This window comes from Meles meles, chromosome 4, assembly GCF_922984935.1.
Source record: "Meles meles chromosome 4, mMelMel3.1 paternal haplotype, whole genome shotgun sequence".
Lineage (NCBI taxonomy): Eukaryota > Metazoa > Chordata > Mammalia > Carnivora > Mustelidae > Meles > Meles meles.
In genome coordinates, this window is record NC_060069.1 from 42910911 (window position 1) to 42926778 (window position 15868).

The 15868-nt window shown below is 44.0% G+C and overlaps 1 protein-coding gene across 2 annotated transcripts in view; it reads right to left on the minus strand.

Annotated features, from left to right (window-relative positions):
* The window catches only part of OSBPL11 (oxysterol binding protein like 11), a 100387-nt gene extending 99186 nt beyond the window's left edge, over window positions 1-1201 (minus strand). For both annotated transcript variants that reach the window (XM_046003452.1, XM_046003451.1), the window contains exons 1-2: window positions 826-1201; window positions 236-709 (exon numbers count right to left, since the gene is read on the minus strand). In XM_046003452.1, the coding sequence (XP_045859408.1) occupies window positions 236-432 (197 nt within the window). In that variant the 5' untranslated portion in view covers window positions 433-709; window positions 826-1201. The remainder of the gene's footprint in view (window positions 1-235; window positions 710-825) is intronic.
* Window positions 1202-15868: the final 14667 nt, after the last annotated feature.

A 15868-nucleotide genomic window follows, 5' to 3' on the forward strand; every position in this document is an offset into this window, starting at 1 on the left:
GACGTTAGAGGAAGTTGACAGATACATTTTTGTATTCTCCAAAAGGCCTTCAATAAATAACCTGTTGAATGGACGAATGAATGAATGAAAACCTTGCTAATGAAAGATGAGATCCTAGGTCCAACTGAGATGTTGCTTCAGGAAGTCAGTGGGTAACTTTACCTTTCAACAGCTGCAGAAATGTAGACTCCAGTTACCCCCACCTGAGGAAATCACCTTGAAGAAAGTGTCATACCTGTACTGCCAGCCTTTTGCACTGCCACCACGGCTGCTGCTGCTGCTGCTGCTGCTGATTCCACCCCCACAGCTGCTGTTGCTGCTGTTCTTGTTCGGGGTCACCGCTGTGGCCAGGCCCTCCAGCTTCCCTTCACTCTCTGAGACTTTCATTGTTGACACTGGTTCACCCCCCTGCATCTTAACTCCGAAGTCCATTTGCCCTTCTTGGACGGGAGAGAACAACTCTGCAGCTTAGTTTTGTAGGTAATTTTTAAGACTTGATCTGAAGGTGATTCCAGTTACTAAATCAGGCTCGCGGCTGGAGTGGGAATCATCAAATCGTCCACGGGAGGGCTACAAGCATTCCTACCAAAGGAAAACTTTTAAGAGGGCAGGGGCAGCAACGAGGACAGAGATCCTTTACATATGTATCTCCTTCCCGGCAAAAGCAGGGAGGAAAAAAGCTCACCCTGCCAGACGGTTTGGTGGCATACTGAAAAAGAAAAGAAAAGAAAAAAAAAGGCTGAAGCAGCGTGGGGAGGTCGCGGACTCTAGCCAAGAGGGCTGGGCGAGGGACGGAGGACCACGGACCGCGACCCGAGGCCTGACCTCTGAGCTGACGGCCTGAGCCACCGCGCTCCTTCTTCTCCTCCAGCGGGTCCTCTGAAGGAGGGTTCCGTGCAGCCTGCTCGACGGTTCCCGCCGCAGCCCCCGAGACAGAGCCGCGGCCACCCGCGCGCAGCCCGGGAGGAGGGACGGGGTAGGAGGCCGCCGGGGGCGGGACGCCGGCTCCCAGGGCCGTCTCTCCTCTGGCCCGTGGCGAGCCTCTCGGGGCGACTTCCTCCAACCCCCAGGCCCTGGGACCTTGACTGGGCTCCCAGGAGCGGCGAGTTCCTCTCCCTCTCTCCAGCCCCAAACGTGAATGCCACAGCTGCGGCCGCCGCCCCACTCACAGCCCCACGGCGGGTCACCCACCCCCCTGCTCTTTCCCCGCCTTCCCTTCCGGAGTAGTGTGAGCTCACTTCCCCCAGAGCAGAAGCGCCTGGCGCCATTTTGGCGCAGGGCACGCGGCCCTGAAGGGGGCGGGGCCTCGGGGGTAGGGGTGCTTGGGCTGTTGACCCGGAAGATGGGAAAGGACGAAGGGAGGAGGAGGCGGGACAGCCAAGGAGCGTGAAACAAAGAAGTGGTACGAAGTCGTGCGCTGGTGAAGTGTGACTTCCCGCCTTCCTAACCGGGTCCTGTCCATTCATTTGAGGGCCCATTCCAGCCATTTTTAGAAAGAAGGCTTAGAAAAATAATGTTTTTTTCTGTAAGAAATTACAAAAACAACTCTTCATTTTAGTGATTTTGCAAAAAAGGCATCACGTTGGAATAGGGCAAATCAGTGTGGAAATTAGAGTTCTCAAAATCAACTCTTTTTATGCCAGACAACCCTTATACACTCCTTAGACTTTGGTTTTGGGGTCTGTAAAATAGGAGTAATTGACAGGTGATTTTTTACATCCCATTTAATTGTAAATTCTAGTTTCTCTAGTTTCTAACAACATGACCTGTGAAGTAAATGTATACAATATGCAAAACACTATGGAAAATGCAAAGAAGTATTACTCAAAAGTAAAAAGCTAAAGTAGTAAAAAAAAATGTAGATATATATAGATAAAGCTATGAAGAAAATTAGATGATATAAGAGAAGTGGGATGGGATAGAGAATCTACTTTAGGAGAAAAGGTGAGAAAAGTCATCTATGAGGAGATGACATTTAAGGTGAGAAATGAGGGCCGCCTGAGTGCTCAGTTGGTTAAGTGGTTGCCTTCAGCTCACCTCATGATCCCTGAGTCTCAGAATGGAGCCCTGCCTTAGGCTCCCTGCTCAGTGGGGAGCCTGCTTTTCCCTCTCCCTCTGTCTCCTGGCTTGTGATCTCTCTGTCAAATAAATAAATAAAATCTTTTTAAAAAAAGGCGAAAAATGAAGAAAGATGAGGAAACTAAGGAAAAACTAAGTTTTATTTATTCTGGGAAATGAGAGACCCTGCAGTCTGGTGAGCAAGAATGAGAGTGGCATAAAATGAGAGTGAAGAAGTAAGCGGAGAAGTCTGGATTTTATTGTAAGTGCAATGGAAAGTTATTAAAACTTTTAATCAGGGAAGGATTATGATCCGATCTATACTTTTTAAAGAACTGTGTAGTTGTTTCAACAAATATTGCTGTATTATTCTATATAAAGAATGAAACTGGACCCCCACCACAATCATACACAAAAATTAATTCAAAATAGATCAAAGCCATAAATATAGGAGCTGAAACTATAAAACTCTTGGAAGAAAACAGAGGAGTACATCTCCATGAACTGGAGTTAGGTAAACCTTCTTTGAGATGACATCAAAGCATAAAAAAACAGAAGGAAAAAATAGCTAGATTAGGCTTCATAAAAATTTAAAACATTGGTGCTAGCTACAAACAATACCATCAAAAACAAGTCACAGAATGGGAGAACACTTGCAAACCTTATCTGAGAAGGAATTTATACTTACAATATGTAAAGCACTCTTGTAACTCATTAATAAAAAGATGACCCTATTTTTTAAAAATTTTTAAAAAATTTTTTTTAAATTTTTTAAATATTTTTTTAAAAATTTAAAAAATTAAAAAAATTTTTTAAATATTTTTTAAAAATGGGCAAAGGAGCTGAATAGACATTTCTACAAAGATGATTTACCAAACTTCAGGTGCCTGGGTGACTCAGTTGGTTAAGTCTCTGCCTTCAGCCCAGGTCATGATCAAGCCCCACATAGGACTCTCTGCTCAGTGAGAGTCTGCTTCTCTCTCTCTCACTCCCCCTGCTTGTGCTTTCTCTCTCTCTGTGTCAAACAAATAAAATCTTTAAAGAAAAAAAATGATATACCAAAAGTCAGTAAGTACATTGAGAGATTCTCAACATTATTGTTCATCAAGGAAACACAGATCAAAACCACAATGAGATGGTTCTTCGCAACCATTAGGATGGCTATTATAAAAAAAGATAGACAATAACCAATGTTGATGAGGGATGTGAAGAAACTGGGCACTTCACACACTCCTGGTAGAAATGTAAAATGTGTTATGTCCATACAATTAAATATTATTTGATCATAAAAAGAAATGAAGTGTTGATGCATGCTTCAACAAAGATAGACTTCGAAAGCATTACATTATGTGTCAAAAGCAAGACAAAAAAAGCCACATATTCTGTGATTTCATTTATATGAAGTGTCCAGAATCAGCAAATACACAGAGGCAGAAAGTAGATTAGTGGTTGCCAGAGGCCTGGAGGAAAGAGGAATGGGAAATTATTGCTAACAGGTATGGGGTTTTTTGAGGCATAATTAAAATGTTTTAAAATAGGCACTTTCAGGTTCCTGGCTGGCTTAGTCTGTAGAAGATGCAACTCTTGATCTCTGGGTTGTAATTCAAGCTCCGCGTTGGGTGTAGAGATTACTTAAAAAAAAAAATCTTTAAGGGGCACCTGGGTGGCTCAGTTGATTAAGTGTCTGCCTTAGACTCAGGTCATGATCCCAGGGTCCTGAGATTGAGCCTGGTTCGGCAGGGAGCCTGCTTCTCCCTCTCCCTGCTTGTTCTCTCTCTCTCTCTCAAATAAAATAAATAAAATATTTAAAAGTAAATAAAATTAAATGAACCCTTAAAAATAAAAGAAGACACTTGCAGTGGTTGTACAATCTTGTGAATATACTAAAATCCACTTAATTGTAAACTTTAAATGGGTGTATTTAGGGTATATGAATTATATAAAAATGCATTAAAAAAAAAAGAAATTCTCTAGTTACCATGTAAAGGATTGCTCTTCATGGGAGAAAAAGAGGAAGCAGGGAGACTTGTTAGGAGACTTCATAGAAAATGAAGTGAGAGGGGCGCCTGCGTGGCCCAGGGGGTTAAAGCCGCTGCCTTCAGCTCGGGTCACGATCTGGTCCTGGGATCGAGCCCCACATTGGGCTCTCTGCTCAGCAGGGAGCCTGCTTCCCCCTCTCTCTCTGCCTGCCTTTCTGCCTACTTGTGATCTCCATCAAATAAATAAAATCCTTAAAAGAAAAAAAAAAGAAAGAAAGAAACTGAAGTGAGAAGTGATAATGGCTTGGATTAGGATGATAACAGTGCCGATACGGAAGAAAGTGGATCCAGACTGTATGGATGTGGGAAGGCTATTGCACTGAAAGTTGATTGAATTTGAAACGGTGTAGTAATATTTTTACAGACCTTTCCAATGCCAGTCTGCTCCTCACAATTCCGATCATGCCCCTTTGAAACTCAGGACCCTCCATAGATCTTTGATTACTTTTGGAATAAATTCCAAAATTTGGAAAAGTTTGGAATAAATTCCAAACTCCTCTGAAAAAAATGGTATTGTAATAGCTACAGGATCTAGAGTTATCCTTTTAGAGTACAGTACTGATCAATATAAAGATCTCTATATAATCAACAAGGTCAGCTAGCTGTAAAAGTAAGCCACCCAAAACTGTGATTGTCCAGACTCCAGTCAAGGAAAAGTAGTATTGTGAAGGTATGCCTTCATTGGATTAATGACAGGTGTGAAGGAGGAATTTACTAAGCCAAGGACAAGAGACAACATGGGGTCTGGAAAAATCTTCAATTTTAGAGACCCAGGAACTATTTTTTCATTGTTCCCAGTGGTGATAAGACTTGGGGACTAGCCCATGCTAATCAAATGCACAACAAATGATGTGTAGCAACTGGAAAGACAAGTGTTGATAATGAAATATGCATTCCAGAGTGTTCAGGTTTGAGTATCTACACTTTTTGTGCAAGACACTCAATAGGTTAAATTTTTACCAGAAGTTTACCCAATGTTCATGGAATCAGAGCCAGGAGAGTTGATTGATGGATATTTTGGTTTTTTTAAAAGCAAAAACTTTTTTGTTGTATAGTAGGGTATGAGTCTGTTTCAGTCAATATCTAAAGAGAGAGGAGAGCATATGATTTAAACTAAGAAAATAAACAAATGCACTTTTTTGGAAAGCCTTCAAAGAAGGATAAGTTCATCCCTGTGAGGAGTTTATTGTGCATTCCTCAGTGTTCTACCTGGATGATGGTGCATCCTTCCACATGGAAAGAAGTTGCATAGCACAGTGGTCAAGAACATTTTATCAACATTCAGTTTAAAACGCTTTACACATAGGGGTACTTGAGTGTCAGTTTGGTTAAGTATCTGACTCTTGATTTTGGCTTAGGTCATGATCTCAGGTTTATGAGATCAAGCCCCATGTTGGGCTCCATGCTGGGCGTGGAGCCTGCTTAAGATTCTCCCTCTCACTATGGACTCTGAAAAACAACCTGAGGGTTTTGAAGGGTCAGGGGTGGGAGGTTGGGGGAACAGGTGGTGGGTAATGGGGAGGGCACGTTTTGCATGGAGCACTGGGTGTTGTGCAAAAAGAATGAATACTGTTACGCTGAAAAAATAAATAAAATGGAAAAAAAAAAAAGATTCTCCCTCTCCTTCCATCTTTGCCCACCCTCTCATGCACATTCTTTCTCAAAAAAAAAAAGAGCTTTACACCCGTGGTATACAGGATACAGGACTTTTAAAGAAGTTTCCCTTTAAGGTTTGTTCCTTGGTTTAAAAGTTGTAGGGCTTTGATATTTTGTTGTTATTGTTGTTGCTGTTGTTAAGCACTTTCGGAATTCATGATTTTGGTTCAGGGCTAGTAATACTGTGCCATTTTCTTCTTCCTCACAAAGATGGTTTTTGATATGTGTCAGACTGACAATAATTGGATACTAATTCCACTGCATGTGAACATGGGCAAATTCCCTGAGCTCTTTGTACCTATTTCCTTACTTACAGAATGGCAGTAATAATGACATTTCTGCTATGGATTGAACTGTGTTCCCCTGAAGTTTGTATATTTAATTCCTAATCCCCAGCATGATGGCATTTGGAGATGGGGCTGTTGGTAGATAAGATAGGCTCCATGATGAAATTAGTGCTCTTATAATCGGCATCATAGAGCTCACACCCTCCTTCTCCCTCTCTTTCTCTCGACCACATAAGGACACAGGGAAAAGGAGGCTGTCCACAAGGCAGGAAGAACCAGCACCTTGATCTTGGACTTCTAGCCTCTAGGACTGTGGGGAAATTAATCTGTTGTTTAACCCACCCAGTCTGTGGTATTTTGTTATGGCAGCCAAACCTCAGACAATCTCCCTTTCGAGGGGTTGTCAGCATTAAATGAAATGACACATGTAAAGCACTTAGCCCCACGTCTGACACATGACATGGCAAGTGCTTGGCAACTCTTACCCACTGTTATTAGAGAATGGTGTTCACCAGCCAGTAAAATGAATGCTTTTGTTTTTTTGTTGTTTTTTTTTAAAGATTTTATTTATTTATTTGACAGAGAGATCACAAGTAGGCAGAGAGGCAGGCAGAGAGAAAGGAGGAAGCAGGCTCCCCGCTGAGCAGAGAGCCCAATGAGGGACTCGATCCGAGGACCCTGAGATCATGACCTGAGCTGAAGGCAGTGGCTTAACCCACTGAGCCACCCAGGCGCCCCTGAATGCTTTTGTTGAAAGGTGAGAGCACCTTTCTCCTGGACAACTCCGAAGACACACCAACCAGCATATTTCTGAAGACACAGTCCAACATATTTCTGTGGAAGAGTGCCAGCTTTGTCCTCCCAACAAAATAGAGTTCTCTGGAGGTACCCTGATCCAGAGAGATCTGTCAGGGTCTGTAAATACAGAGCCCCAGAAGTATTAGCTGGATCACCAGCATGCGGGTGTCTGTGAGAAAATGCAGGAGCATATGGTAACCCCGTTCTAGTGGGATCCCACAGAGGCCTTCCCTGACCACTCAGTCTGGGCAGAAGAGCTCCCCCTCACTCTTGATCCTGTTACCCTGCTTAGCTTCCCTCATGACACCTGAAATTTGTTGTGCATTTTCTGTCTCCTCACTGGAGTGGAATCCACATGAGGAAAGCCTTCATTCTTTGTCCCCATTCCTGTATCCCCAGCACTGGAACACTGCCTGATACATTTGTTGAAAGAGTGAATACTACAGCGGCCAATAATATGAACTTTGGCATCAGCCTTCAAATCTTGACTCCGTGCCATGTAGTGTGTTTGCCTGTGGGCAGGTTACCCTGGTGAGCCTCTGTTTTCTCATGTGTAAAATGGAAATGGGATGAAATAGGAAAATAACATGGAAGTGGTTAGCACAGTGCCGGTATCTAGTCAGTGCTGAGCTGGCTATTTTCATTTTCTTATTCTGACCCTGACCTGAGGGGAGGGGAGGGTGATTTAGTCCCCTGAAGCACCGGAGACGGGCTTTCTCTGTGAGCCTGCCCCTGTGAACAGGCCACAGAGAAACTGGGTGCAGAGCAGCAGGGAGCAGAAGAGTGGGGAGCAGTACCGATCCTAGGATCCCAGGATCCCATGATCAGCACTATGAGAATAAGGCTTTAGACCCACCATTAAAACAAACAAACAAACAAAGGCAGGGGTTGGAGAGGAGGAAGGAAAAGGAAGAATTCTGGGAGGACAAAATATTCACACTCAAAATAGATGTTACTGCTGCGGTGGCGAAACAAAGTTTCAGGTAAGCTGCTTCAGGCTCAGGCAGAAATCCTTTAGCAATTTCCCACTCCAGTGGGGGTGACTCTGCGAGGGGCTCCCAGAGAGCAAGCATTTCACTGGACACCCTCCCCTTCCCAGCTCAAAGCTGATAGGGGGAGTAAAAGAAATAGACACACTCAGAACTTTTGTTTAAGAGCAGGAGGGAAGGGTGGGGAGGAGAGAATGGACTCGTTGCTGTGCTCACATTTTGATAAAATGAAATTTTTTCTCCCCTTCTTTGCATCTCTCCCCTGAATCCCTGTTGAGCCTACAAGTGTTTCACTTAAATACCCAGCAGACAGCAAAATTAGCCCTTAAAACTGTATTAAATAAAATGAGAACACATGTTCCTTCGAAGTGACGAGTTCCTCTTGTCCAATTTTAGACTCCTTAGGTAGTCTGTCTTCTGCTGATGGAGTCACATGCCTTTCCATCACCCAGTGGTGAAAGCCATAAGAAAGGAGAGAAAGAAAAGCCAGCTAATGCTCTAGCGTGAAATCACCTGGGTATGAATTCTGGGGAGCACTCACGTGGGTCCACATGCAAATTTATTGTTCCCATCAAATGAATCATTGACAGGAAAACAGCAATTTACTGGACAGGACATACAACAAATGTTTCTTTGGGAAAAAAAAAACCCATCCCATCACCAAAAGAAAGCAAATACGAGAGTAGCACATTTCCATTTGTGTGCCACACAATATCACAGGGTATTACTCAGGGTTACAGGATTTAAAATTTTTCTTGCTGTGATTAAACACATTTGAAAAACACTGATTTTGTTTGTTTGTTTGTTTGCTTTTTGAAATTAGACTCGTTCCTTTATTGCACAACTGCTTGGAAGATTTAATTTGCTAATCTAAGTCCCGAATCTTCATGACGGAGATAAAAGGTGCAATATTTCCCAACATTATTTGACCACAGAAACCTTTTACATAAAACGTCTCCCAGAAGCAGTGCCCACAAAATTCATAGACCAGGATATCATTAGAAAGCAAGTGGCATCTTATGAAGGAATCCATCCATATTAAGTTTACCTTGCTGTGCATGTTTTAGCGTCCTATGCCTCCCCAGTCACCCTGCTTCTGCATGGCTTGGAATTCCTCCTGTGAGAATAATTCCCCCAGATGGTAATTTAGGTCAGATGTGCCCATAAAGCCCCTGGCTGGGAAGGAGTCGCACCTTCAAGGCTCTAAGCATTAAAAAGATGTTGATGGGGGCACCTGGGTGGCTCAGTCGTTAAGCATCTGCCTTCAGGTCAGGGTCCTGGGATCCAGTCCCATGTCAGGCTCCCTGCTCAGCAGGAAGCCTGCTTCTCCCTTTGCCTCTTCTCCTGCTTGTGTTCCCTCTCTCTCTCTCACTGTCTCTCTCTGTTAAATAAATAAAAAAAAAATCTTTAAAAAAAAGATGTTGATGTTTCTCATATCTAATTCCAAATTAAAAAACACCAACTGAAAGGGACCTGGCTGGCTCAGTCTGTAGAGCACATGACTCTCCATTTCAGGGTCATGAATTCAAGCCCCACACTGAGATTAGGGCTTACTTTAAAAAAAAAAAAAGGGCGCCTGGGTGGCTCAGTGGGTTAAGCCACTGCCTTCGGCTCGGGTCGTGATCTCGGGGTCCTGGGATCGAGTCCCGCATCGGGCTCTCTGCTCAGCGGCGAGCCTGCTTCCCTCTCTCTCTCTCTGCCTGCCTCTCTGTCTACTTGTGATCTCTCGCTGTCAAATAAATAAATAAAATCTTAAAAAAAAAAATCAATCAGTCCTCATCTGTGGCTTTATTCTTCCAAAAAATACCGGTCTGGGAAACAAATGTAAAGGAGGCTCACAAACTTTGATTTTTCTCCATGCAAGACTGTTTGGAGATGTGTATCAAACTTGAAATCTTTGGGAGGGGCAATGCTTTCCTGGAGGGCTAAACGGTCACCCAGTTTGCTCCTCAGGCAGTCTAGCACTGGCACCAGGAGGAAATCCCTTGCTGCCTGGGGGAAGGGGGTCCTAAGGTTCCCTTGCTGCTCTACCCTGGTACAAATGGACTGGGTTCAGTCTCTCTCCCACCTGCGAGAGAAGACTCAGGACCGTGAAGTAGGAGAAAACTTGCAACAGGAAGCCAGGGGAGCCAGGACGACAAGCCACTGAGGACAGGCCCACAGTAGTGGGGGACTGGGAGTGGTCTACTTGGATGGTGGATTAACTCTTGGATGGTTTTGTCTTAGGCCCTCCTTCTAGTCTTTTTTCCAAGATGCTAACTATATGCTCCTGTGGGTTCTGTGCTTAATGTCTCTGTGGGGCTATGTTTGCATTTATGTGACATCTTTAATGTGAATCTTTAATAACACAAGAACAGGAAATATTTCTCTTCTTTTATTTTTTTAAGATTTTATTTTTATTTATTTGATAGACAGAGATCACAAGTAGGCAGAGAGGCAGGCGGGGGGGGGGGGGGGAAGCAGGCTCCCCGCTGAGCAGAGAGCCTGATTCGGGGCTCAATCCCAGGACCCTGAGATCATGACCTGAGTGGAAGGCAGAGGCTTAACCCACTGAGCCACCCAGGCGCCCCAGGAAATAATTCTTTTAGATAAGAAGTCCTCCAACCCCATCCCCACCCCAGACTGTGAGCACCTGGAGGGAAGATAACTAAATGCCAAGCCCCTAACACCTAACCTGGCACAGAATAGGCCTCTGTCAATGCCTGTGGCCTAAAGGAATGATAGGGTCCTTTCAGAAGGCAAAATACATTCCCCTTCCTGGCTTGGCATCTCCCCACAGCATTCAGGCCAGGACTCTGCATTCAACAGGTGCCCACCTGGATGTTATTTTCTGGGCTGGCTCTCCAGGGAGGTGGCTCATGCCTCTCTTTTGTCCTCAGTGCCAGCAGCCCCGGTGCCAACTGTGATGATGGCATTTGGGATATTGTCACTCACAAAGGATCAAAGGATCAAATCCCCTCATCTTCCCTCACATTGGCCACCGGTGCTCCATGGAGGGTAATTTATTTTTCTAAATACCAAACTAGTAGAGTGTCCACATGAAAACAAGCTGCTTGTAGTCCAGGTGGGAGCTGGAGGATGGCTGAGTCTGTTAGGGCAGGGAACAAAGAGCAAGGTCACGTGATAAACAGTGTAAAAAGTAACTCTTTATGATAAGTTTATTGACAAAGAACTAGAGGTTTGGTAACATGCGTGGTAAACAAGAAAGATGTGTGATTACACCATGGAATGGAATTAAGTCAGATTTATGTAGAACCCAAAGATGAACTATCAAGAGAGTTATGGTTTCTCCTTTTCTAGGGGAGTGTTTAATGACTGTAGTCACTAAACAAATCCTTATTACACATAGATTCTATGCCAGCTGCTGCTAATTGCAAAATATACAACCATAACCAAGACAGTCTCTGCTCTCAAAGCCTACACAGAGAACCAGGAAGCCTGATAGTCAACATGAAATTGACTATAAGTGTGAGAAGTGTCAAGTCGCATGTCGTATGGAGCCCATGAAGAAATGGGAGGGTGGGCAGCCTTTGTATTAAAGTAGCAATAAGAGAAGACCTGCTTGGGAGAGAGTGACATTCATGCTGAAAACGGAAAGGAAGAGTTGAAGGCAGTGAGGCAGTTTTCTGGGTAGAGGGGAGAATGTGTCCTAAGAGGAAACAGAAGAGAGATATAAGAGGAACTTAGAGAAAGTCAGGGTGATCAGAGCTCAAAGGTGTATAGGAGAAGATGAGTCTAGGGAGGTAGTCAAAGATAGAGGATGGACCAAGAAATTTGGACACAAGGGGAACCACTGAATAATCTTAAGCAAGGGAATTAGTTACATGATGAGATTTGGGTTGTGTAATATAGAATGCCATTATTTCCAGGCTGAGCTTCTACTTGGACCTAAGTACAGCTTTGCTCTGTATTAGGTTCTTAGGAAGCCCTATTTTCCCTTTCCCATTGCTGGATTTCAAGTAGAAAGTTCACATGTGGTCCAACTTCCAGGTCTTACAAGCCATAAGATACAAAAAGACGCTTCCAGCAAGGAAATCTTCCCTCCAGCACTGTATGGGAAAGTAAGTGATATATTTTTGTGGGATCTATTTGTATTTCTCCATTTCCTGATCCCTGCTCAATCAGAAAGATTGGTGAACTCTCTCTGAGTTCTTCTTCTCTTCCTCCTACGTGGCTACCATCTTTAAAGTGCTATGGCACAACCATACAGCCTTGTGAAAAGTTGCTCAATACAACGGACACGGCATAAAGGGACATTCTGCTCCTTCCTTCCATCTTTTGAGGAAATGTTGTCTTTGTCATAAGCTGTTCTTTTCACGACTGCTATAGTTGTTCATAGCTCTTTCCCTTGCAACAAAACCTGTTTTAGCTCTTCAGAGCCATTCCAAATGCTTTAGAATTTCATCGAGTCCTAAACCAACTTCTCCAATGGTGTAGGAAGAGAACAGATGAAGACATTTCATGCAGATTGTAGCTCAACAGCATCAGTACATCTCAAAGAAGCACAAGAGAGTGTGCTCAGCCATGCACGTGTGATTCTGTGCACTTTCGATCCTGGAGAGTGTGAAGCAAGATCGATTTCCTTGTTGTTCTTGGCAATTTAAATTATCCTTTGTGAATGCAGTACTGTTGGCAAGCCAAGATGGTAATTACTTGGAGCATCTGACCAGGCTGCTGAGGCCAAAGTCAGCTAGTCTTCCAATCTCCTGTCTTCAGTCTTCCCTAAGCCTGAGCCTTCCCTGCTTCTCTGACCTGTTCTCGTGGTAGCATGTTCCCAATTTCACACTCAACCTTTAGTCAGGATCCAAAGAGACAAATGTGGTATCAACTTTGCTGGTTGAACAGAAGTCAAAGAAAGTATGACACTTACAATTATATATCTCTTGCTATGGAGCAGAAATTCTGTGATGACCTTCTGCAGGGTAAAGAGTAACAGATTTTTGGCCTCTTTAGTTGGCAAGAGTCACAGATACAAATCCTGAACAGGGTCAGGTAGATGAATGCAGTTGTCCAGGTGGGAACTGTAGTAAGGGGAGAATGCATTTCCCATCTAAAGAGAGGACCACTGCTTCATTCCAACAGATTATCACAGGGAAGGCCTGGTGAAGCTAAATCTTCCAGTTTTCTGAGAGAAGCCAGAAATATGGGCTTTAGGGACGCCTGGGTGGCTCAGTGGGTTGGGCCGCTGCCTTCGGCTCGGGTCATGATCCCAGGGTCCTGGGATCGAGTCCCGCATGGTCTCCTTGCTCGGCAGGGAGCCTGCTTCTCTCTCCACCTCTGCCTGCCTGTGTGCTCTCTCTCTCTCTCCTTCTCTCTGACAAAAAAAAAAAAAAAAAAGAAATATGGGCTTTAGTGTGAAAGCCTCTCGTTTTAATTATTTGCCATTATGGCAAAAAAAAAAAAATTTAATATGTGAGGACCAAAACAGAGCATGTTTGTGACCACATTCAACTTGTTTGGGTCACCAGTTTGGGATCTGTGGTTTAGAGTCTGTTCTAATTACAAAAATCTGCAACTAAAGACAAAGCTTCATATTTCTGAAAAGGATGAATGAAATCTAAGGGTAAATTCTGGTAGTGTCCTTTTTTCTTTTTAGAGAGAGAGAGCAAGCAAGTGGGGGTGGGAGGGTGGACAGAGGAAGAAGGAGAGAGAATCTTAAGGAGGCTTCACACCCAGCATGGAGCCCGATGTAGCACTTAATCTCTCAACCTGAGATCATGACCTGAGCCAAAATCAAGAGTCAGATGCTCAACTGACTGAGCCACCCAGAGGCCCCTATAGTTAGACACTTTTGGAAGAGGTTTTCATAAACAAAACCTTCCATTCCTGGGGTGCCTGGGTAGCTCAGTGGGTTAAGGCCTCTGCCTTCAGCTCAGGTCATGATCCCAGGGTCCTGGGATCAAGCCCGGCATTGGGATCTTTGCTCCGCAGGGAGCCTCCTTCCCCCCAGCCCCACCAACCCGCCCCTGCCTGCCTCTCTACCTACTTGTGATCTCTGTCTGTCAAATAAATAAATAAAATCTTTAAAAAACAAAACAAAACAAAAACAAAAAACCCTTCCATTCCTCCTCTCCCTGCCATGTATGCAGAGATATGAAAATAGCAAGGCTACAAGTCTGCTAGGGCTACTGTAACAAAGTACTGTGGACTAGGTGGCTTGAACAACAGAAATTCATTTTGTTACAATTCTGGAGGCTAGCAGTTTGAGATCAAAGTGTTGGCAGGGTTGGTTTCTTCTGAGGCCTCCCTCCTTGAGTTGTGGATGCCCATCCCCTCTCTATGTCTTCATGGACCTGTCTACATCCTAAATTTCTTTTTTTATTTTTTAAAGATTTTATTTATTTATTTGACACAGAGAGAGAGATATCACAAGTAGGCAGAGAGGCAGGCAGAGAGAGAGGGGGAAGCCCACTCCCTGCTGAACATAGAGCCCTATGCAGGGCTTGATCCCAGAACCCTGAGATCAGGACCTGAGCCGAAGACAGAGGCTTAACCCCCTGAGCCAGGTGCCCCCTAATTTTCTCTTTTAATAAGGACACCACTCGTATTAGATTAAGCCCACCCATATGACCTATTCAAACTTAATTAGGGTCTTTTAAGACCCTATCTTCAAATACAGTCACATTCTGAGACATATTCAGGTACAGGGGGTTAAGACTTCAATGTAGGAATTTTGGAGGGACACTATTCAACTGTAACAGCAGGTTATCTCTCCTCACATAGCCTTTCCTGGAGTGGCATGCATTTTTCCCATTGCTCTCATTTAATGGAATGAGGTAAACTGGAAACAAGTATTTTTTTTAATTTTTAAAAAGATTTTATTTATTTATTTCACAGAGAGACAGACAGCAAGAGAGAAAACACAAGCAGAGACAGTGGGAGGAGAAGCAAGCTTCCCACGGAGCAGGGAGCCCAAGTGGGGCTCCATCCCAGGACCCTGGGATCATGACCTGAGTGGAAGACAGACACTTAACTGACTGAAGGCACCCGAGCATCCAAAACATGTATGCATTAACTCCCATCTGTACCCAGCCTTGTGGGAAAATTCAAAGAAAAAGAGATACAGAAATACAGTCTTTTCAAGCAGAAAAAGAGCTTGGAGATCAGAGTTCTGCTCAGAGATCATTTTATTTTTTTTTATTTATTTTTTTTTAAAGATTTTATTTATTTACTTGACAGAAAGATCACAAGTAGGCAGAGAGGCAGGCAGAGAGAGAGAGAGAGAGGGAAGCAGGCTCCCTGCCGAGCAGAGAGCCCCATGCGGGACTCGATCCCAGGACCCTGAGATCATGACCTGAGCCGAAGGCAGCGGCTTAACCCACTGAGCCACCCAGGTGCCCCTCAGAGATCATTTTATATGTGAGGAAATAAAACACATAGGCGTCCTGTGATGTGCCAGAAAGACAAGGCCATGGCCTCTCTGAACCGGAAGGGGCCTTGGGCATCATCTATTCCGTCATTCTCTGAGGGATGCCTTCCTCCCAAAATGTCCCTGCCAAATGGCCCAACTTCATTCCGCATCTGTATGTGAGAGTTCCCCATATCTCAAGACAGAAATCATGTCACCATCAATATTTTTTCTTTTAGATAAAAATCCTTGGCTCTAGGTAAAATATTGAATTCCTTTGACCATTCCTTTGAAGACATGATTTCAAGTGCTTTTGCTGTCCTGTATATACCTTAATATTTGTTTTCTTACAGGGTGTGCCTAGAATCTGAGGAGTAGATTTGTAGATGTGGCCACGCTAGTATAAAGTAGATCAGGTCAATCACCTCCCTTACTGTTGATATGATGCTTCTATAATTATAGCCTTATTCATCTTAGCACATCTCTCTGTTCTTGAATGTCAACCTGGTCTGAAGTCCTTCACATACACGCCACGAGAAGCCCATCCTCTCACCTAGTACCTGTGTACTGGCTTTTTTTCCCTTGTCCACTTTCATCTCACCAGATTCTCCCCATCGCTCCAGACTGCTGAGCTTTCTTCGGATTCGGATTCCGATATCCTCTCTATTCACATCTCCTCTGGCGTCATGTCAG